This window comes from Cebus imitator, unplaced genomic scaffold, assembly GCF_001604975.1.
Source record: "Cebus imitator isolate Cc_AM_T3 unplaced genomic scaffold, Cebus_imitator-1.0 Scaffold261, whole genome shotgun sequence".
NCBI classification, from domain to species: Eukaryota; Metazoa; Chordata; class Mammalia; order Primates; family Cebidae; genus Cebus; species Cebus imitator.
This window is the reverse complement of record NW_016107576.1, coordinates 5,101,087-5,125,114: the sequence shown is the minus strand read 5'-3', so window position 1 is coordinate 5,125,114 and position 24,028 is coordinate 5,101,087. Positions and strand designations below refer to the sequence as shown.

The window sequence follows — 24,028 nt, the reverse complement described above, 5'->3', positions numbered from 1 at the left end:
CATTAGAAACCCTGCAGTCTGTCAGGTGCCGAGGCAAGAAACTGCTGAAACCAAACGGGTGCCTGCACGGAGGGCTGGGAATTCATCATGTGCTGATGAGCAGTTATAATAATATATGAGCAAATCACAAGCATTCTGCAAATTAATCAAATTTTTTTCCCCTTCTCCCTTGTCTCTGGGAGAGTGGCTTTGCAGGCAGACGTAGGTGAAGCAGTTTCACTCACAGATGGTCGCTCTGGCATCAGATGGGATTTATATAACAGTAATTCTGATTCTTTGCCAAAGAGGCAGCGAACACACCAGGGAGATTGTAGAAGGCAAGTCATGTGGTTTTGCTGAGGTTGTTGTGGGAAGTTTAAGGGGGGAAATCTCAAATTTTCCTCTTTGCCTTTACTGTTTTTGCCTGAAGGGCCAGAAACGGAACGCCGTTCTGCCATGGGCGAAATCCGTCACGTCTTTTCTCGAGACTTGTGCTGAAAGAGTGCTTCGCAGCTGTTGCAACTGCTGGCGGTGACAGAGCCCCAAGACTCCGTCTCCTCGCTGGCTCCTCACAAGATTTAAAGGGGAGAGGGTTCAGAAGGTGGCCAGGCTGCACGCTAGGAAGGGGCAGGGCCGCCTCCTTGCACGCCCACAGCGCTCACTTTCCCTCCTGCTCCCCATGGCATTGCTAAACCTATAAGGGCATTTCTTTTCAAGTGTTTTATTAAATGAAGAGTCTAACAACCCTCACTTTAATTACACGCGGGCTCCGTTTATAATTCCTCTGGATTTATTCAAGTAGTTGAAAACGATAGTGCTTGGTGATTAAACTGATCATCTTAGTTTAGCAGCTCCAAAACCTGGGAGAGTGTGTGTGTGTGTGTGCACGTGCGTGTGTACGTGTGCAGCGTGGAGGTACCAGTAGTGTGTGCTTGCACGTGGTGGCTTGTCCCTGGGCCACTCTCTGCTTCTGACACCCCCTCCCCGCCAACTCATCCCTAACTTCCCTCTCCCTTGGGAAACCTCATCTCGCATGGGACAAAGGGATACATAAGTTGACCCTCTTGGGGCCACCCTGGATCACACCACAAGGTGCCCTTATCCTTGCGGAGGGAAGGATGATACCAAGATGGCGTGTCGACCGCATTATGCAATACGGGCCTGAGGCTGGGAGGTTTTCTTTCCCCTCCCCCTAATGTAAAGCCCTGCCCATTTGTTTTGGTTTACGAGACTACAGAGAAATAAGTGGATTAGACGGAAACTTTCGCATGCTTCATTGCAGCTGGGTGCGGACATCTGTCATTCCTAAGCCATATTCTGGATTATGCCAGCAAGAGAATGCAAAGTCTGACACCTTTGATTTTAGAGAGATCCTTTTATAAGGGTGGGGGGGCAGAAGAGAAGAAAGGAGGCTCATTTCCTTTGTGACTTCATAAAAAAAAAGCCACCTCTCTTCTGTGCTTCATTTTATTTATTTATTTCTGCCACGTGACGACGTTAGTGGCGCTCTAGGACGGGAGCTGTGCATGGAAAAGTTTATGCTTCCATCTTTCCTTTTTACTTAGTAATTTTCTATTGTTCACAGTACCAATTTGTTGAATTGGGCATGATAAAAAGTAGCTATTTTAAATATATCCAGTGTGGCCATCTACATGGATATATACTGTGGGTATGGATTGCTGGTGTCTGATTCCTTTATGGGAAGAGAGATGTGCGATTCTCACTCACACATAAAGTTACATTAATACAATACAACCTCACTGAATTTTGATGGAACGTGACTGCTCCCGAGATACTGTTTTTGGTGAGCGGCTCTGCAACCCATATGGGCCCCCCGCGCCCCCCGTAGGAAATGTACTAATGTTTTTATGGAAGATGTGTGCAAGTAGTGAATTACCCACAGATAGCCTTGGTGCCAGCTTTCAGTGGATTGGATATCGATACACTTAAGACGCTTTATGCTGCTGGTTTCATAGGTCGGCCTCTCCCCTTGTGGCTTTCCTAGTGCCACACAGAGCACAGCACACCCTTGGTACGAGCCAAGTTCCAGGGTTGGCCCCCCTCCCACATTTAAATTGTGCAATAAAACAGAAACTACAATTAAGGGCTGATGTGTTCATTGTAAGCGACGCAATGGAAAACAGGAAGCGATTGAACCGGCAGAGACCACCCACTTGTTTATTTCACTGGGTGTGTACAAGAATGCAGCTCATCTGCTGGGTGAAAAAACACACACAGAGCTTCACCCAGTCTACGTGCCTCAACCCCACAGAAAATGAGATACTGGTTGTTTAGATGAGGAGGATACGAAGTGAAGACTGGAAAGTCCAGGGCCCGCAGGTGCCTGGCTGGTGATGCCTGGGGTGTAAATGCCCAAGGGGTAAACGCGTGCCAGGCAGCGGGAATAAGTGCCACCCAGCTCCCCAGCCGCTGCCTCTGGGAAGAGCTTGCCAGACCTTCTGACTGCAAGAGAAACTGGAAATCCTTGTTTTAATGTGAAATATATATTTTTTAAATGTAACATTGGCAATGAATTACAATTTTTTTAAAGAAATAGTGTTGGGGGAGAAAATAAGTGGGCCCGCGGCTTGTAACCACTAGGAGGGCGAATGCATTTTTGTCTACAGCAGTGATGGCATCTATGGTGCGGTCACTGGGTCCCCATCAGGGGAGGGCTGTGGCCTTTTGGGTCTCACGGTCAGGGTGGGCAGTGTCCTCCCAGTCCCCCACAGAAAGCAGTAAGGTGAAGGGAGAGAGTGGGGATGGGAGGGCGTGGTTCTTGGAGCTGTCACTGGGATTTTAAGCTTTGATGCAGGAAAGAGGAAAATGCAGAGCTACCCAGTGACCAGGGTACAGCTGAGAAGCTGTTCAACACCCTCCACCAACGTGGAGAATGGGAGGAAGAGCGCAGTGTTGATAGCTAGGGCTGGAGTTACGAAAAGCACCCCGTGGAGCACAGAGCACTCAGGTTTTCCTGCTGAGGAAAACAGCAAGGCATGGAGGGATATTCCAGATGGTCCAGGTAGGGACGGTGTGCAGGGGAGGGTGCTCCAGAGTCACCTGCTAGGAAGTGTGGCCTGCACGGGGGAAGGAAGCCAATTGTCAGGCTCTGAGCGGGATGTGGATGGCAAGGTGGGGACTCCTGTGGGCTGAACCCCTGGAAAGAGGTCCTTCCGTGAACAACATCTGCTTCCTTGTCCAGTCCCTACTGTGTGTGGAGCCCGCCAGAGGGCAGCAGTTTCCAGCCTCCTGGAGGGAAGGAGGAGCCCCACCAAGCCCACAACACAGGAAGCCATTAGCGAGCAGTGCCTGACAGAACAGAATTAAGTGCCTAATTGTGTGGTGCCTCGGATAAGTGGAGCTCGCAGGCTGGTCCTGGGAACGGCTTTAGGAGGAGTTGGGGCTTTGGTGGGTCTCACTGGAAGAAGATGTGGGGGCTGGATGTGGGTGAATTTCTAGTAGGAATGGCAGCGTGTAGGAGGTAAGAAGAAATTGCAATTTGGAAAGCCAGGCTAAAGAGGTGAGATACTGTGCTGAGAAATAGGGAGCCATGGATGGCTATAGAGGAGGGGCAGGCACACATGTACACAAGATTTGGGCACTTGGCTTGGTATGGATGGTGTGGCTTTTTTCTGTCCGGAGAGGTCTCACTGTTGGTCTGAGGTGGGCTGTTGATCCAGCGGATTTGATGGTACCCAGAAGAGGGTTTACAGGGGCAGGGCTGGCTGTCACCACCTCTGCTAAATTGTGTGCCTCCATACAGCACATCTTACTGCCAACAGGGATTTCAGATAACTGTGTTTAGCCCAATATTGCTAAGGAGGGAAGGGAAGGATATTAAATGTGTGAATCATAGGTGCTGCATCTGCTAATTTTAGACTTCTTATTTTTGCTATCTCTGAGTATCACCCTAATAATTTCACTTAATATTTAAAAATTAATTGGTTAAAACCTTAAAAATACACAACTCTAGCTTTGTTTTAGTGATAATACCCAACTCTGACTCACCAGATTTTGGGTCTTTTTGCTACGGCTGTTAACCTGAAATGTGGTCAGCTTGGTTCCATTTTAAATCGCCTTTGGGGCCTGGTTTAAGAAGCGCCTCTCCCCGGCCCCCCAACGTTGGAGAGAGAAAGGATTTTCTGGAGGAGCGAGGTGGGCCACCAGCCCCCCAGCTCCCGGCTCCCTGCCCGGCACTTCCAGGCCATCGCCTCCTCTTTGATTTCTCCCGGTATTTCTTTAAAGACTAAATGCACTCACCCAGAGACAAACTCTGGGTATCATTAGAGTATTATTATATTACACGTCGAAAAATCTTCAAAAACGGAATGTAAGTTCATCGACCCTTGGAAGGTTATTTAATGATAAACATAAATGCTTTCATAAAATCCGGGCAATGATTTAAGGTCCCCGATCAATAGTTGCTGTTGAGTGCACACCGGCAGGCAGGGCAGGCCAGCTTGCCTGACCACCCAGGCGGGCTGGTGGCTCCACTCATCAGAGGAGCCTGGGGTAAGCAAATAAACAGGATTGAAGGCAAAATCTGCATGGTGTGTGCCTCGGCAGGGTGGGGGATGAAGTTGCCGAGAAAAGGAGCCACCTAGAAGCCAGGCCCCGGGAAGGGTAGCACCGGAGGGGCTGAGCTGGGAGGCCAGGAGACTCAGGAGACTCTGCCCCCCCAGCCAGGAGCTCCTCTCTGCTGATGCCCTTCTGGAATCTGACTTCATCTAAGCTCTCATCCTACCTGAACTTGAGCCTCGAGCTGCAGGGAGACAGCAAGACACAGTGCAGGTTGAGCTCCTGCTGCAGGCCTGGGCCCTGCCTTTCTCTGGCTCTGTGGCTTGGATAGATGCTGTGTTAGTCTACTCTCACACTGCTACAAAGACACGACCTGAGACTGGGTAATTTATAAACAAAAGAGGTGCAATGGACAGTTCTGCATGGCTGGGGAGGCCTCAGGAAACTTACAATCATGGCAGAAGGGGAAGGGGAAGCCAAGCACGTCTTACATGGCAGCAGGTGAGAGAGCAGGGGGGAGTTGCTAAACACTTTTAAAACCATCACAAGAGCGGAGAGTTTCCCCCGTGCTGTGCTCTTATGATAGTGAGACCTCCCTCGGTATCATAAGAGAACAGCACGGGGGAAATAGTCCCCATGATCCAATCACCTCCCACCACGTCCCTCCCTTGACACCTGGAGATCACAGTTCGAGATGAGATTTGGGTGGGGACACAGAGCCACACCGTGTCATCTGACAAATGGGATCCCAACACCTGACTTCAGGATTGGCAGAGGAATCAACATGCATTCAAAAGTGTTTGAATACTCACAGCCTTTTCTAGCAAACATTCATCTAACTCTACGTGCTGCACTTTGTGCTAAGCATCAGGCCTTATCTCATTGAATCCTCGCAGTAATCCTATCAGGGAGCTACTATTATTATTGCACCCATTTTACAGATGAGAAAACCGAGACTTAGAAAGGTTAACTAGCTGGCCCAAGAGCACACACAGCTCATAAGAGGCAGATATTTTTGAGCCCTGGTGTCTGGCTTGAGAATCTACAGTTTTCATCACTGTGCTCGAATAATGAAAAACTGCATGCTAGCAGGGCAGTGATAATTTCCCAAAATCTGCTGTGCTGCCTTCCCAGATCCTTTGGTTGCAGACCCAGCAGGCTGTGCGTGTGCCATATGCCCTCCTGAAGTTTTCGTGTCAACAAAACTTAAGTATTACCTGTTTGGTTCTGTGACATTGGAAGCATCTCTTGGTGTGGGGTGTTGGGTCCTTCCTGTTCACAGAAAATCAATCAAATCTCCTTATAAACAAACTTTCAAAATAAACTTTTAATTTTAGTATAGATTTAGATCTATAAAAATGTTGCATAGAGGCCAGGCGTGGTGGCTTACACCTGTAATCCCAGTTTTGGAGGCCGAGGCAGGTGGATTACCTGAGGTCAGGAGGTCAAGACCAGCCTGGCCAACATGGTGAAACCCCGTTTCTACTAAAAATACAAAAATTAGCTAGACACGGTGGCACATGCCTGTAGTCCCAGCTTCTCAGGAGGCAGAGTCTGCAGAATGACTTGAACGTGGGAGGCGGGGGCTGCAGTGAGCCAAGACCGCGCCACTGCACTCCAGCCTGGGCAACAGAGGGACACTCTGTCTCAAAAAAAAAAAAAGTTGCGTAGATAATATAGAGAACTCCCGTAGAGTTCACAGCTATTTTCCACTATTATTAACATATTACATGGGTAGGGTATGCTTGTCACAGTTAGCGAAGCAATATTGATACATTATTCTTAAATAAAGTCCATATTGTAGTCTTTGTTCTTTAGTTTTTACCCAATGTACTGTTGTACTCCAGGATAGCATATTGCGTTAGGTGTCCTGTCTCCTGACACCCTGGTGGCTGCAACAGTTTCTCACTTTTCTTGTTTCTGATGACCTTGACAGTTTTGGCAAGTCTTTTGCTGAACATCCCTCAATTGCAGTTTCTCACGCGTAGACTGGGGTTATGGATTTAGGGAAGGAAGACCATAGAGGTAAATTACCATTCTCATCATATCAGATCAAGGGCACGTGCTGTCAGCATGACCTTGATCTGCTGGCTGAGGTCACGTTTGTCGGGTTCCTCCATTGGGAAGTGACTCCCCGGTCCCTTTCCATACCCTACTCTTTGGAAGGAAGTCACTGTGCACAGTCCAGTCTTACGGAGTCGGGAGTTATGCTCCATCTCCGTGAGCAAGGCATATCTACAAAATTATTTGGAATGTGTGAGGCATTTGTCAATCCTTCCCCCAGTATTTATTGATGCAACCATGTAGGCCAGTGTGACTTGTGGATACTTACCTTAGACTCTGAGTTATAATCTGATATTGTGTTATTTACTTTGTTACTCAAATGGTTCTAGCTTTGGGTATGGGGGCCTTTTAGCAAGCTCTGTGCTAATCTGACACCACTCACTCCCCCATCAATACGTGGGGTAGTTTTTTAGTACTTCCTTACTTCCTAGCACGGAATGCCCTAGGATTATTTTTGTGTATTTCCTATCCCAGTCCTAGAATCAGCCATTTCTCCAAGGAGGCCTGGTTCCCTTTTTTTGAGAGTGGTATTAGAAACAAATGTCACTGCTTCTAGGCCCGCTCAGCTGACAGAACAAGGGAATATATGCTCATGTACTAAATCCTGTATCTACACACATCTATATTATAAATATGAAGCTAAGCTTCAGTTCACACAGATGTCTTCAATCCATTACCACATAGATCAAAATGCACTTGTAAAATAAGTACATTTTTTTGGGGGTAGCCTTCTAAATTAAAACCCAAATCACAGGAAATTTGAAACCTAAATTTATTTGTACTAAGGATATTCCAAAGTGTTTTTGCATCTTTGATGAGATGGATGAATATATTTTTTTTAACTGAAAACACAAATTACATACCTGATTGGAACCATTCTCGCCTATTTGGAATTAAGAAAATTTTTAAAGTATATGTTCAACTGAGAAAACAGCTCTCTCTGTGGGCCTAGTGATGCTTTATGTACATTTTTACCTCTCTCATTGCCCTGCTGAGATGCTGAGCCTCTTGAACCTGAAAGAGGGATTGCCAGGGTCCTGGGCTGGCATCCTCCCATTTTGCAGCCTCGGGTCAAGGCAGTAAATATTCAAAGGAAGCAGTACGTGATGGTGAGGGGCCTCGGGACCCCAAGTGAAGACCAGCCCAGCATCCTACAGACCTGACCCACTCACGAACCTGTTGTACCGCTATACCCAGTGGATTCCTCACAGGCCAGCGGAGCCCACCTCTGGGGAGATGAATTTCTTCTTCTCTTCTCTCCTCTTCTCTCTTCTTCTTTCTCTTTCTTTGTTTCTCCCTCTCTCTCCCTTCCTTCCCTCTTCTCCCCTCCCTCCTGCTTTCTTCCTTCCCTTCTTCCTTCCCTCCTTCCTTCCTTACCTCCTTTCTTACCCCCCTCCCTCCCTCCCTTCCTTCTTTTCTTCTCCCTTCCTCCCTCCTTCCGTCTCTCTTTCTCTCTCTCTGTCTTTCTCTATTGCCCAGGCTGGAGTGCACTGGCATGATCACTGCTCAGTACAACCTCCAACTCCTGAACTCAAGTGACCCTCCTGCCTCAGGCTCTCCAGTAGCTGGGATTGCAGATGCATGCCAACGTACCCAGCTCATTTTTAAATTTTTGTAAGGATGGGGCTTATTATGTTGTCCAGGCTGGTCTTGAATAACTGGCCTCCAACAATCCTCCTGTCTTAGCCTCCTAAATCTCTGTGGATTTCAGGCCTCAGCCACCCGCCACCCTGAATTTTTACTGTAATCAATTGACCTATGGGGGAGCCATTTTCTTACCTAGCTGCAGGCATTGCATAAATGTTCCTAATTTCGAGGAGTTTGGGGCGGTGGGGGTACTGGTTGTACAGTTCTAGAAGTGTGTTGTAGGAGCCCCTCTAGGTGCCAGGGGGCGGTGGCTGTTCCCAAGCCTTACAGACTTGCGTGTGGGAGCTGGCGCTGAGGCTGCTTCTCACCACTTGACCACCTGCCCCCTTCTAGACAACGGCACTGTCAATCGTGGATGCAGCCCGCCCTGCTGCGGTAGAGACATTTTGAGATCCCATGCTCCAAAAAGGATGTCCGACATGCTCAACGCCCAGCTTCGATGAGCTTCTGTGTCTGTAAGGGGAGTGCCACGTGGTGCTTGAGCAATATCTCTCACTCACACACACACACACACACACACACAGACACAGACAAAAACACATGCAAACACACAGACACAGACACACACATATGCACAGACACAAACATATGCACAGACACACACAAATGCACACACACACACAAACACGGACACACACAGACACACAAATGCACACAAACAGACACACAGACACAAGCACACACACAGACACACACAGACACAGACACACAAACACACAGACACACACACACAGAGACACACATAGACACAGACACACAGACACACACAGACACAAACACACACACAGACACACACAGACACACAGACAGACAAAAACACACACACAGACACAGAGACACATACACAGACACACACACAAATACACAGACACACACACAGACACAAACACACACAGACACATGCACAGACACAAACACACACACAAACACACACAGACACAAACACAAACACAGACACATACACACACAGACACACACAGACACACACAGACACACACAAATACACAGACACACACACATAGACACACACACACGCACAGACACAAACACAAACACACAGACACATACACACACAGACACACACAGACACACACACAGACACACACACAAATACACAGACACACACATAGACACACACACGCACAGACACAAACACACACACAAATACACACAGACACAAACACAAACACACAGACACACACACACACACAGACACACACACCTGGAACATACCCTTTCAGGGGGGTTCATGCACCACCTCCTGGAGCATCTTTGACTCCGAACCAGAGACTCCTCTGGTTAGGACCAGCAAGTAGGTTGCAGTCCATGGCGGGAGCATGTAGAGAGATAAGCATTCTTTTAGAGAAGATATGAAGTTGAAGTCCTGATCAGAAAGCAGTAGGTTCCACACATGTGACTTTGGATGATCATTTAATCTCCCTGGATTGGGGATTTCATGTCTGTAACATCCCTCTGCCGTATCTCCCTACTGGCAGTCATGAGGACCAACTGAGGCCACTCCTGCAGATGTGCTGAGTGGGTGCCAGAATGTTTTCACCAATGGGCACTGTCACCACCCCAGGACTAAACACCACAGGGTGGTCACCTCCCCTCTCCCCACTCTCTTATCCTCTGCCCCACACTTGAGGAGAAGCCATCAGTTTGGAAAGTCTGGAAGCCCCGTAGATGCAGCCCCGTCTCCTCCACAAAGCCAGCTGCCCACAAGTGTGGAGCTGTAATGAATGGATGGTCCCCCCAAGGGCAGGCATTTTCTACTCCCCCTTAGGTGCGGGGAAAGAGCAGATATTTCCATCCTAGCAAGTAAGAAAAATATCTCGTTTCCCCACTTTTGTTATAAACAATGTACGACTTGCTTTCTCCTTACTCCTCTTGACCCTCCGCACTGTATACATATTTATATATTATTCATAGTGGATTAAAAATGAATGTACTCTTTACCACGGCTCTACGGTGCAGTGACAATACAAATTAACGTATGATGTACTTACTTTTCTCATGGCAGTGATGGGAAATGTTGATGGCCTCAAAGTGAGAGGTAGAGGGGAGTGAGGTGGGGCGGGTGGTTGGGGGAGCACCCATCTGGCCACACCACCAGGTCTCCGAGCTATGGATACAGATAGGCGGGGATTGGGAACATTCTGGGCACCTGGCGTGGGGCAGTGCTGGAAAAGTCGTCCCAATTCTCTTCTCCCATGGAATGAGGGCCAGGCTTCCCTGTGGGTCCTGTGTGCCTGACCCCATTCCCTTTCCCCATGGAGCTTCTCCTGGACCTTGCTGACCAGCTCCCAGGGCGCTGCGCTGACCGGGCTTCCTAGCCCTGTGCCTGGGCTCAGGTGTGCCCTCCCCTTGGTCTGCAGCAGCACTGTCTCCCTTTCCTATCTCCTGGAAACCTCTCATTCATCTGTTTTTTTTTTTTTTTTTTTCTGGAAAAAGTGCTTGGCGGAAATCTGTGATGTGCCAAGCACCGTGCTGGGTGCTGAGTAACAACAGTCATCAAAAACCCAAAAACAACCCCAAAATAAAAGCTCAGTCCTTGCCCCCGTGGAGCTGACAGTCTGCCTGGTGGGGAAGACAGCCGTGATTGTTTTATTTGTTCAGCTCCTGCTAGCAGCCAGGCTGAGGAAGAGGCATGTGCTGGGACGTGTGTCACAGCCATGGTGGCAGGTCTGGGGTCATCGGTAGAGGCGGTTCCGAGGCAGAGACAGCTGCACGGGGGGTCTGCAGGATGAGGTTGCAGGTATTGGATGGATGAAACAGGGGCAGGCAGAGTCCAGATTGAGGAGATGATCAGGAAGGACTGAGCAGAGGTCCCGGGGCAGGAAAGAGTGTGAGGCATTTGGAGAACAGAGAGAAGTCCCCTGTGGCCAGAGTGCAGCAAACTATGGGGGCTTTAATGGAGAGGAGGAGGGGGGATGCTCAGAGGCTCAGATTCCTCCTGGCAGAGGTTCCAGCAGCTCCCCATCACCTCTACCATATCACAGCCTGCACTGCCTCCCAGTGCTGTTTGGGACCTGGCCCTTGGCCAACTTAGCCTCGCCCTCTAAATGGGGAGTTCTTTCTGGCAAGAGGCCTCACCCACATCAAATTCTATCCTATGTTTGCTGAACTTCCTCCCAGTGAAATGCAACTGTTAACAACTTGTAGCTTTGGGCTTTGAAGGTCCTCTGGCTTCCCAGAGCCCCCATTCAAATATGTGTGCCCCAAAGAGACACAGTCCCTTAAGCTCCCATGGTGTGACCTATGCAAAAAGCACAGGACATTGGCATAGGAGGCACTTGCTGAGTCAGCACTTTTGATGAAGAACCAGGCAGTGTTTCCCCTGAGCCAACTTAGATCAACAGCACAATGACAACACTGGAAACAGCGGTTACGCCCATGACAAGCCCCTGGCATCTTGGAGTTCTTCTTCATTTACCAGTGTGTCACATGCTGTCATCTGATGCTCGCAGCCCTCCTGTGATACAGGTGTTAGTATTATTGAGTCATTTTCAAAGTGTGGAAATGGAAGCCTTGAGATCAAATGGTTGCCCAGTGTCAGAGAGAGGGGAGACTGAAGTTCAGGGTGCTAGCAGCTTAGCTGCCTTACAGAGGAGGGAAGCGGCGATGGGAACCCAAGCTCCTCCGTCCACTGGGGGGGAAGGAAGACCCAAAAGAAAAGCAAAGGTCCCAGAGCGAGAGAGCCCCAGGTCTTCCTATTTGACCAAAGGCCGTCCTGGAGTGTGGTGCTTCTTAGCAGGTTCAACTTGGGAGAGGCCATCGCCTTGATGCTGTCTCCAACTGGGAGATGGCAGGAGTGGGTGTTCTTATTCTCTTCAGTTCCACCACCATGGAAACCTGCTTGACCCAAGTCTGTCTTAATGCTTACTTTGCTTCTTCAACACGGATGGACATTAGCATCTTCCTTGCACGTCCAGGAATCCCCAAGTCCAGGTCTAGTCAACCAAGATGGCACAGGCAATGTGGCTGGTCTTTTGTTTTATTAAAATGAGATAGATGGAACTGTGCAGGCCACTGAGCGGCTGCCCTGTCACCTCTAGGGCTGCAGAGGCTTCTCCTCTGCGGATAAGATGACATACCTCCTTCTGGAGAGATCTGACTTCCTCCAAACCCACAGCACCCTCAGCAGCAAAGTCGCGGAGCTCCCACATTGTTCCACTGCTCCATGGGCCCCTCTTGCTGTTGCTGCCTTCAGGAGGATCTCTTCTGTCAGAAATATGTGAAATCCACAGAGACATATTTAGCAGAGCTCAGCTTTTTTTTTTTTTTTTTTTTTTTTTTTTTTTTTTTTTTTTTTTTTTTTTTTTTTTCTGGAGCCCTTGCCTATGTTCTCTGACCCAAAGCCAACAGATCCCAATCTCATTGTCATCAGGAGCTTCAAATGACAAATGGTAGAGAGACATTTGGAACTTTTTATCCAGATTTACCTGGACTCCGAAATGTGTCATGTCCAACAATACTGGCATAGCAACAGCTTTCTGTTTGGGAATAAATGTTCTCATCATCAAAAGACCGGGCTTTCAGTTATATTTGCTTCTTGGAAAAATATAATGCCTTCTTCTGGGCCTATCATAGATTCTCTCAGTCAGCTTCCCCAAGGGTAGGCCTCTCCTTTCTTCATAGAACTTCCTTCCACATCAGTCTCATGGTAGCCTTTCAGCAAATAACTCAGAAAGGGGTGTGTGTGTGTGTGTGTGTGTGTGTGTGTGTGTGTGTCTGTCTGTCTGCCTATAAATAATATTATGGATATAGAATAAAATTCAATGTAAATTGTGTATAAAGTAACACATTGTGTGTGAGCCTATAAAAACACATTTTAATCATAGTCTTTGTAATAATTTTAGAGTGAGGGGTACTAAGTACTTTATATCATTGGAAATTCATTCTAAAGTCAAACTTTCCATGTTCACTGTATGTCAGCTCTCTCATCTATACAATGGAGCTGATAACATCCCTTGACAAAATTGGCCAAAGATCAAATATGAGGATAAACATGCAAAAATGTACATGAAAAACTGTGGAATGCAGGCCTTCAGGGTCTTAAGGTACTACCATTATTACCTACAAAGCTTCTACTTACTAGATATATTGCAAGATCAGGATTTATTATGATTCTAGCATTGTATAGACTTCTTTCTACAATGTATACATGCATGGCTTTAGATGAATTTACATATAGATTTCCATCTCACCTAAGTTAAAATGAAACAAATTCAATACTAATGTTTTTGACCACTGAAGTATCCAGATCTGCCAGAAATATCATTATACATTTTGACTATTTTCAAGAAACAGAGATTCAAAATATAACCATAGGACAAAATCATGATTAATATTTTAAAACTGATTGGTGGAAAAAATGTACTAAGTGCTTTTATACCAAGTTGGCCAAATCAAAAAGGCTTTCATTGCAAATAAAGGAGATATCTGAGATTCACATTTTAGCTTGCTGAGAGGCACACTGCATCACTCCCGTGGGAGCATCATTTGTAGGGAGGATGGCTTCACATAGAATTTATACACGAAATAAATTATTATTCAGTAATGTCACAATAGAAAATACAATAGACAAGCCAGGTGTGGTGGCTCACACCTTTAATCCCAGCACTTTGGGAGGCTGAGGCGAGTGGATCACCTGAGGTCAGGAGTTCAAGACCAGCCTGGCCAACATAGTGAAATCCCATCTCTACTAAAAAATACAGGAAAATTAGCTGGGTACGGTGGAGGGCATCTGTAATCCCAGCTACTTGGGAGGGTGAGGCAGGAAAATCTCTTGAACCTGGGAGGCGGAGGTTGCAGTGAGCTGAGGTCACGCCATTGTACTCCAGCCTGGGCAACAAGAGCGAAACTCCATCTCAAAAAAGAAAAAAGAAAATACAATAGATATTTTCACTGATGAACAAAACAACTGAAGAACGGACGAAGCAATGCGATCCTGGTGAACTGAGGCAGATTTATAAGCAATCCTGAGGTTTGGTCACTCTGTTTCATAGTTCTGCTGGCCTCTTTGGATGATGGTACCAAGGGTTTTGGTTTTATTTTTTATTTTCACTCGTTATTTGGAGTTCTTGACTCCAAAGACTCGTGCGACAGTGACATTCTCCATCAATCAATGATTGCCATATAATGAATAAACGAATGACTTATCCGTAGCGTTGTCTGAACCACAGTGATTAGGACAGTGCTCAGCCTTGGTCCATGAGCTGCCGCAGAGCTGCCCTTGGTAGGAACACAGAAAAGACAGTCCATTTCAGAGAAGCTTTGGCCAAAACCTCAAAACGTTTCTTAGGTTTCCTGGTGTCTTGGCTTCTTCTCTGTATTGTTTGGGATGACCTTCAGTTGGCTCGTAGGCCTTCAACTACCAATTGGGTCCGCCTTTGTTTTGCTCGATAGTGTTCGTTTCCAAGTAGCTCAAACCCCCTCTCAGTAAGCCCCGGGCATAGCTTAGGGTCCAGAAGGATGGTAACTTGAAGAATTGGCTGGCTGAATCTTGGGGACTCTGCGTTGTCTCTAAGCTGCTTGGCTGGGAGGATCTACCTGGAACTCACTGATGCCCAGCTTAGCCCTGACTTAGATTCACCATTAAGGTAGGAAGAATGGGCGTGGCTTTTCCCATCCCATTGTCTCTGATTGGCCTCCTAATTCCATCCTCCAGCCTATGCCCTAACTCTCAGGTCATGAAGAACAGGGAGCATTTACATTTTTGTACACTCGTAAATCTGCATTAGAAATATGTCTCAGTTGTCCTTCCCCTCCCAACCCAGGGCCTTCCTCAGGTGACAAAGCCCTTAAGGTAAAAAGGGTGGCAAGAGAGCAAATGAGTAGTCACTCTGGGACTCCTTCTCTTACCTGGCAATCATGGCACCAGCCCCCGGTGCTGGCTGTGCTCTTCTTCCTGTGGCCACCTGTCAGGAAGGGCCGACAGCAGGTGCACTGTTCTTGTACTTCATTTTTTCTTAACTGCAAAGTCTGTAGATTTGTAAATTGGCTTCTGGAAGTGGGAAGGTTGGTCAAATTCAGCCTTGTGTTAGGGACAACAGTAGAAACACTATCCAAAAATGTGTAATTCCTGGCTGGGCATGAGGCTCACGTCTGTAATCCCAGCACTTTGGGAGGCCGAAGTGGGCAGATCACCTGAGGTCAGGAGTTTGAGACCAGCCTGGCCAACATGGTGAAACCCTGTCTCTACTGAAAATACAAAAATTAGCCGGGCATGGTGGCACACACCTATAATCCCAGCTACTTGGGGAGGCTGAGGCAGGAGAATTGCTTGAACCCAGGAGGCAAAGGTTACAGTGAGCTGAAATCATACCACTGCACTCCAGCCAGGGCAGCGGAGCAAGACTCTGTCTTAAAAAACAAAGAAAAAAAACCCCAAACAAACAAAAAAAGAAAACCCAAAAATGTATAATTAGAAAAAGGCAAGGTGATACCAAAAAATAATAAATAGTTCATGCCCACCTGCTTTGTGCTAGGTACTGGGTTCGGCATGCATAACACCGAGATGGTGATGGTTCTTGCCTCAGGAATTCACGGCCTTTTGAGAGGACCAGTACCTACGCCCTGGCCCACAAAGCAGGCATCCCGCTGATCAGGGCCTGACTGGAGGGGTGGGTTTGATCCCGCAGAGAATGAAGTGGTACTTCAGAGGGAGGGTAGACACGCAAGGATACGGAGCCCCTGCACAGTGATGTCTATGTGCAGAGACCCTCTGAGGTTTGATTTGGTGTGGGCAAAAGGAGTTGTGCTTTAGCGTAGAATGGAAGGATGCTTTAGGACTGAGCCATGAAAGTCCTGATGATTCCTCAGGAGGCCGGTGACCATCCAAGATTTAGGGCAAAGAAATCACAGGCTGAGCTTTTGCTGTCCCTTGGGAGGACAGACTGGAGGTGGGAAAGTGGAAGCATGAAGGTCCCCCTGGGGCTGCCATGTTCATAGTCTAGACAAGAATGGGTGCACGCTGGGACTGGTTCTGAAGTGGGCATTGCAAAGGACAAGACTCAACAGATACAATGGGTAAGTCCTGGACACCAGCTGCTTATGTGGTAACGAGGAGACAGTGAACTCCAGAAGACCACCAGGAAGGAAGAATTTAGCACTGGGTACAACTCTTTGAGAAAGTGAGCTTCTGCTCCCAACATTGCGTTGACCTCCTGTTTCTCAGGAACGAGGCTGTTTTGCTAAACAGAGACAGGACTGCTATTACTGCTTTAGAAAAAGTGCTGAATGTGCTGTTTGTTTGTTTTCTGGAGCCAATGATTGGGCCCTGCGTTTATTTACTTGTTTACTTTTTTGAGCAAATGAAACCCAGCCCTGGGCCCTGACCTCTTTGGGCACTGGGTGAAACGGCACACGAGAGCTTCCAGGAATGGCTCATCAGCAGCTTCCCAGAAGCAGGGAAAATGCCATTGCTCCAGAAGAATTTCCCCAGCCAGATGTTTTACCAGTTCCTCGAGATGGCAGAGTCTGTGCCTGTGGCTACGGCACATCAGGGTAGAGACATTGGTCTTGGAGGATTAGGTGGGCTTCCTTGAGAATCCGCCTTCTGCTCCAAATTAGAGTCTTTCTAGGAAGGTTTCGTTTCAAGGGTCACTATTCAAATTCTACCTTCTTTAAAACTCATGCTGGCCTTGATTACCTGTTCATCTTGCTCCTGGTCCCGATAACTTCCTCTGCTGCCCCTGAGACCCTCAGATTCTACACATTCCCCCAGCTCAGCCTTCCCAGCTCTGCCCAAGAGCAAGGCTTGAGTGACACCCCTCACTCACCCCACCCCTAAACACACGCTCTTTGTCGTTCTTGGTTTTCTCAATGATAAAGAGTCAATAGGAGGAGAAGAAAATGAACTGGCTTTGCTCTGAGGCCTGAGTCAGGCTCCCAGATGGACGGATTTTTGGTTTTTGTGCAGAGTTGGGGTCAGCAAAGTGTTGCTTGTGGGCCAGATCTAACTATTGTCCATTGTTTTGTTTGTTTATTTGTTTGATCTTTGTTTTGGTCACAGGGTCTTGCTCTGTTGTCCAGGCTGTAATGCACTGGTACCATCACAGCTCACTGCAGCCTCAGACTCCGGGGCTCAAGCGATCCTCCCACCTCAGCCTGTAGCAGGGACCACAGGCATGTCCCTGGATAATTTTTAGATTTTGTTGTTTCGTATAGTCTCACCATGCTGCCCAGGCTGATCTCAAACTCCTGGGCTCAAACCACTGACTTGCCTCAACCTCCCAAAGTGTTGGGATTCCAGGCATGAGCCACTGTGCCGAGCAAGTGTTTGTTTTTATATAGCTTGTGAGCTAGGAATGGTTTTTCCATTTTTTTAATGTTTGAGAAAAAACTCAAATGAGAATAACAGTTCATCCCACATGAAATTTATATAAAATTTAAATTTCAGTGTCCATAAATCAAGTTTTGAATTTCATCAATAAAAAGCTGAGGAATATTTGTTTCCTGTCTTATTCTAGAAATACCTATATAATCTCTTGGATTCTGCCTCTTTGCCTGCAAATCTGGGACTATTTACTGTATAACCCTTTATAGAAAAAAGTCCAGGTATGAGGAGCTTTCTGTTTAGTCAGCTGGGTTAAAAACTCTAGCTAGAGGCAGGTGTGGTGGCTTGCACCTGTAATCTCAGCTACTTAAAAGGTGAAAAAGGAGGATCCTTTAAGGCAGGAGATCGAGACCGGCCTAGGCAACATAGTGAGATCCTGTCTCTAAAACAGGCAAACAAACAAAATTGCTGGGCATTGCCGTGCACCTGTAATTCCAGCTAGTCTGAAGGCTAAGGCCTGAGCTCCGCAGCTTCAGATATAATCGCAACAATGAGCTCCCAGCCTGAGGTGAGGAATGAGACTTAACCTCTAACAATAATAACAAAAATAGCCAGAGGCCAGGTGCCTTAGCTCACGCCTGTAATCCCCGAATTTTGGGAGGCTGAGGCAGGAAGATCACTATAGGTCAGGAGTTCAAGACAAGCTTGGCCAAGATGGTGCCACCCTGTCTCTACTAAAAATACAGAGAGTAGCCGGGTATGGTGGCGGGCACCTGTAACCCCAGGTACTTGGGAAACACGAGGCAGGAGAATCGCTTGATCCCGGGAGGTGGATGTTCCAGTGAGTGTCAAGATCACTCCACTGCACTCCAGCCTGGGGGACAGAGTGAGACTCCGTCTCAAAAACAAAAAAACAGCAACAACAGCATAGCCAGGGAGGGAAAGATCTTCTAAATCTTAGTTTGTGTGCCTGATGTATTGGCTGCTTTTCTAACCCTGACGATTTGATTTTTGCAAAGTAATAATAATAAAACCGATTAGACTGGTGATTGGCATTGCGGTCTTTGGAGCTGCGGGGGCCGGGAAGGTGTGAGCAGCAGTGCTGACCCGCCACTCTTTCTGCCCGCAGGTCACAGGCCTTTCCAGTGCCGCTACTGTCCCTACAGTGCCTCTCAGAAGGGGAACCTGAAGACACACGTCCTCTGCGTCCATCGCATGCCTTTTGACAACAGTCAGTATCCCGATCGTAGGTTCAAGCGCTCCAGGGTCGACTCGGAGGCTTCTGGGAATTTCGAGGAGCCCACAGCTGTCAAGGCGGGGAGCTCGGCCGACCTCACAGAAGACGGCTGCAAGGGCCAGGAGGAGACCAACTGAACAGACCAACCTGTATATTGCAATAGTATTTTACACACAGTTTTAACGTTATGCATCTGATAAAAGTTTGCTAACTGCATTCCAAGGGGAAAAAATCATGTACAACTCCCCCCCAATAGTGTATAGAACATTTAAAAAATTTTAAAAGATATCTATATATATATTAAAAAAAAAATCCCCCAGCCCTTGAAAATGGCTGCTAAACTGTTACCCAGCAACAAATACTTCCAAAACAACACAGGTGGGAGAAAAGTGATTTCAAAAACCGCTTGGTGTCCTCTGAGCTGGAGAGAGCTGGGGGCCCTTCCCACTCGAAAGTCGTCTTTGTCCAAAAATAATGCTCTTAACCGAAACACGATACCATCTAAATGATTGAGTGTTGGGTTGAAGATGGAGGGGCTGTGTTTTCGTTGTTGAAAACACCTCTATAATCTGACACCAGCTGCCGTCATTTGCCTCCAACCCTAATGAGATGTGTCGGGAGGCAGCTGCGGTGCCAGTCAGACTGGAGCGGTCACTGCAGAGAAAATCAATTCACGTGGTGTTGTAACTGCACTCTTAGAGAAACCCTAGACGGCCCGCAGCCAGCGCCAGGGCTGACCGGCACTGCAGAGGATTGATATCTGAAATGTGCATTTTTACAAAATACACAGCCAAATGAAATCAATGATCAGGAAGTGTCTGCAGACCAATGCCCATCGCAGATTTGATGAGTAATTCCTTTTTTTAGATCAAATTGCCATATTGAGGGAAATGTTTTGTTCTTGGTTGTCTTTTTTTTTTTCTTCTTTTTTTAAAAAATTTTTGGATGAAGAAGGAAGTCACTATTAAAAAAATTGTAGAGTCCGTTATATAAAATGTTGTTAGGAAAACTAGCTAACCCCATCCATAGAAGATGCTGGTGAGCGATTAAAGTTTAGGTAATAATAGAAAGATTTTTTTTATTATGATTTTTAAAATTTTACTTGAATGAAGGCTGCTCCAGTCCTTATTATCAGATTTTTTTTTTTTTCATGTGTTGGTTTTTATAAATGTCACAGACATGAAGCAAGATTTTCTTCACCAGCAAGCTCTTATGAAATAGCTTGTATTAAAATATGAATCTAAACATCCTGCTATCTTTAATGATGACAACTGTTTGAGTTAAAAATGTCTGTTTTTGTAAAACAAATGTGTTCCATATTTTTGTATATTTTAGATTTTCTACTGATTGGATACTCCAAATTTATCAAGGTCTGCACCACACAGAAGGAGATTTCGAGTGTCAATAATGAAACGCTTATTTCAAAAAATGATTTAGGAAGACTAGTTAAAGGTTTATTCTTGAATCTGCTAACATGGTGTAAAGTTGAGCCTTTTAACATACTTCCTTTGAGTGACATAAAATTGGTGCTGTTGCTTGTGGTGGTAGAGAAGTATGGAAGTGTTAACTTCTTCTAAAACAAAATCATTCAGACTTAAAAAAAAAAAAAGTCAATATTTCCTTGCAGGCTGGGAGCACAGATTAAACCCCAGGGCCTTAAAAACTTCAGCTCTGCCTACAGCAGTTTACAAAAATACTAAACTGCAATCAATGTAAATAAAATTCTTAGTGCTATCCTGAGACCAGAAAGAATCTCAGGCTAATAAGGAATCCGGTTTGCATATGCTGTCAAAAGGGTGTCATCTAACCGAGGTTTCAGTGTAAATGAGGTCGCTGTGCAACTTGGACCCATCTGGCATAGAGCAAGCTGCTTTCTTGTTTTTCTAGTATAGTTCTCACTGCCTTACTTAAATCGAGTTGATAAACTTAATGCAACTGTTTCTATGATCCTAGAGAAAGGACTGAAATGTTATTGAAAACTTTCCGACTGTAGTACGCTTTAGGATTTTAACTGCACTACTGTGTTTGCTGACTGTGCCAGTCCCTTGCTTTCTGTGTTTGCTCTGCCTTTGGTATCTTAGCAAAGAAAAATTTAAAAAAGAAAAAAAAAAAAGATGAAAAAAGAAAAAAGAAAAAAAAAAGAGGAAAAAAGTGGGGGAAAAATGAGAGCCACATTCCATTTCTAGCACTTTGGGAGCTCTTTCAGTATTTTTTTGTGTCTTTTCAGCATCCTCCGATGCGACAGGCAATAATTCTGTTTGTGACACTGGGAACATCCCCTCTTCTTTGTGGTGTGCGTGTTGATTCCATTTTGTCTAGTGCTACTGTCCCCCTTCCCCCCTCTGACACAGGTCTTCTTTCCAGAACATTTGTAACTTGTAATACAAACAAGTGACAGCCACAGTGATGCAGCGTCAGTTTCTGAATGTCATCAGGTTCTCATATCTAAACATGTCAAGTTTCTTCCCTGTAACTTCTGTAGTCTGTGATGCTGGTCATAATACTGTCTACATTCCTACGCAAAGAAAAAAAAAATCTATCTTGGAGGAAATCTGAGATCAATAGGAGTAGAGGATTTTGTTGCTATGCTTGTAACAAGTAGAAAACTTTGTATTTAAAGTTTATTCTTGGTCATTATTTATTATTATAATACATCAGTTGACAGAACTTTATTCTGGTATAGAAAGTATTAAAAGTTGTTTTTTCAGCAATGACTGTTTTCTTTCTGCTGTTAGAATAAAATGTCTTTGAAGCAGCCCAGTTTTATCCAGTGTTTTACGCAATAAAACCTCTACCTCTGGGGAAAAAAAAGTCACATCTTTTCCTATTCACTTATGTTTACTAGGGGAAATCTAACATATTTTTGCAGGCTTGTCAGACTTTGGCAAGACTTTGTCAAACTCCGTGTATAAAAAGCCCTGTACTGAGCAGGGCACTATAACTCACACCTGTAATCCCAGCACTTTGGGAGGCGGATCACCTAAGGTCAGGAGTTCAAGCGCAGCTTGGCCAAAATGACAAAACCCTGTCTCTACTAAAAAATACAAAATCAGCATGACTCAAGCCTGTAGTCCCAGCACTTTGGGAGGCTGAGGTGGGGGCGATCACCTGAGGTTGGGAGTTTGAAACTAGCCTGGCCAACATGGTGAAACCCCGTTTCTACTAAAAATACAAAAACTAGCTGGGCGTGGTGGCACACACCTGTAATCCCAGCTCCTTGGGAGGCTGAGGCAGGAGAATCGCTTGAACCTGGGATGTGGAGGTTGCAGTGAGCCGAGACCTCGCCACTGCACTCCCGCTTGGGTGACAGAGGGAGACTCCGTCTTACACAAAACAAAACAAGAAGCCCAGTAGGGTTCTGCAGTACGAATGATCCTCTCAGTTCTATGCTTTTTCAAGCTGATTGAATCTCTTTGCCGCATACATGGTGTGTCCGTGGGGATATGTGTGTCTGTGTGTGTGTGTGTATGCACATGCATGTGTGAGCTATGCTTCTTTAAATGTTTGCAGACATGCAATTCAGTAAGGTAAAGTGTATGGAAATACTATGCTCTTCGTGTTACAGTAATTACATAAGGCACTTAGAGCATTGGGATCTATTATTTCTCTTTACTGGTAGAAAATCTTTTTTTTTTTAATCATTAAATGCAAGGAAGTCTTTTACCTCCAAATTATCAGAGGATAATCTGAATTCTTCCTCTAGAAGAAAAAGAAAGGAACAAAGGGTGAGAAAGTCTCTGGTAGCAGGGGCTACTGCGAACGCAGAGAGCCGACACGGATTTGAGAGGGTTTGAAGCATGTGCTCAACATGGGATGTGCAGAGCTTCTTTGATTTGTTTTGTTGTTGTTTTATTTTGGTCTCAAAAACAATCGTGAATAGTGCATGCTGCAGTTCTGGAATACGGAGGACCCACTGGAATGCTACAAGCAAAGACATCTGCCGAATTTTATAGAAATGTGTCAGTTTACCATGTTTCTTTCAGGGTGTGAGACTGTGTCCTTGGGTGGGAGCAGATGACTTGAATGAAATCAGCATTAGTCCTGACTGTCTGTTATTATGAATATCAAAGGTGAGCTAAGAGGTTGTAGTCAGGCGGTCAGGAAGTGAACCTATGAGGGAGAGAAGACTGGAATACAGAAGGCTGAATTAGGGATTCTAATATCTACCCACATCACATGCCATGATGGACCTCAAACCCACCGGGGCCACACAAGACACCACAGTGGCGAGAGGAGAGTAGGAACAACTGGGGCTTGGGAGGCTGCACAGCGTGTCACTCTGACGGGAGGGGAGGCTGTGAGATCTCAGTACATGCACGTTGTCACCGAGAGGAAGGTGACATTAAATTTTCTGAGTTTTCAAGATGTACCGGACACCTGGATTTTGTATGAAGTCTTCCAACTTTTCCCTGTTGGCTCAAAATTTATTTTAAGAAATTGTATATGAATGAATGAACGGAATGTGGTCTGCCGCCAAAAGGAATGAAGCCCTGAGATGTGTGGTACGACATGGATGAACCTAGAAAACAGTGAGAGGAGCCAGTTACTCAAGACTGAATATGATGGAATTCCATTTACATGAAATGTCTAGAATAGTTGAATCCACAGACACAGAAGTAGATTAGCGCTTGCCAGGGGCCGGGGGAGGTCAGAATGAACAGTGACAGCTAATGAGTATGAGGCTTCTTTTTCAGGCGATCAAAGTGTTCTAAAATTAGATAGTTACGGTGGTTGTCCTACTTGGTGAATATACTAAAAACCACTAAATCATGCACTTTAAAAGAATGAATTTTATAGTACGTCAATTCTATCTCGATTAAGCTCTTATAAAAAAAACAAAACCGGGAGCAGGAGGCATTTTTAAGAAGCAACAATATATATTTCCATCAAAATATTGCTGAGTTCTAAAACAGCCATACAGTTGACAGATTAGTATACAACAAATAATATACAAGTTGGGGCCTAATGGCTTATATCTGAACCCTAGCTATATTACTTACTGGCTGCATGATGATCTTGAACAACTTTTTTTTTTGAGACAGTGTGTCACTCTGTTACCCAGGCTGCAGTGCGGTGGACCATCATATCTCTCTGCAGCCTTAAACTCTTGGGCTTAGGCAATCCTTTTGCCTCAGCCTCCTGAGTAGCTGGGACCATAGGTCTGCACCACCATGCCCAGTTAGTTTTTAAAATTTTTATAGAGATGGGGTCTTGCTATGTTGCCCAGTCTGGTCTTGAGCTCCTGGCCTCAAAGGATCCTCCTGGCTTTGCCTCCCAAAGTGCTCGGATTATAAGGGTAA

At 46.0% G+C, this 24,028-nt stretch overlaps 1 protein-coding gene across 8 annotated transcripts in view; it reads left to right on the top strand.

Annotated features, from left to right (window-relative positions):
* The window catches only part of ZNF536 (zinc finger protein 536), a 485,174-nt gene extending 463,735 nt beyond the window's left edge, over positions 1-21,439 (top strand). For 7 of the 8 annotated variants that reach the window (XM_017499880.2, XM_017499878.2, XM_037728303.1 and 4 more), the window contains one exon: positions 18,621-21,439. In XM_017499880.2, the coding sequence (XP_017355369.1) occupies positions 18,621-18,865 (245 nt within the window). In that variant the 3' untranslated portion in view covers positions 18,866-21,439. The remainder of the gene's footprint in view (positions 1-18,620) is intronic. The other variant, XM_037728305.1, reaches the window with a different exon arrangement.
* The last annotated feature ends 2,589 nt before the right edge of the window (positions 21,440-24,028 follow it).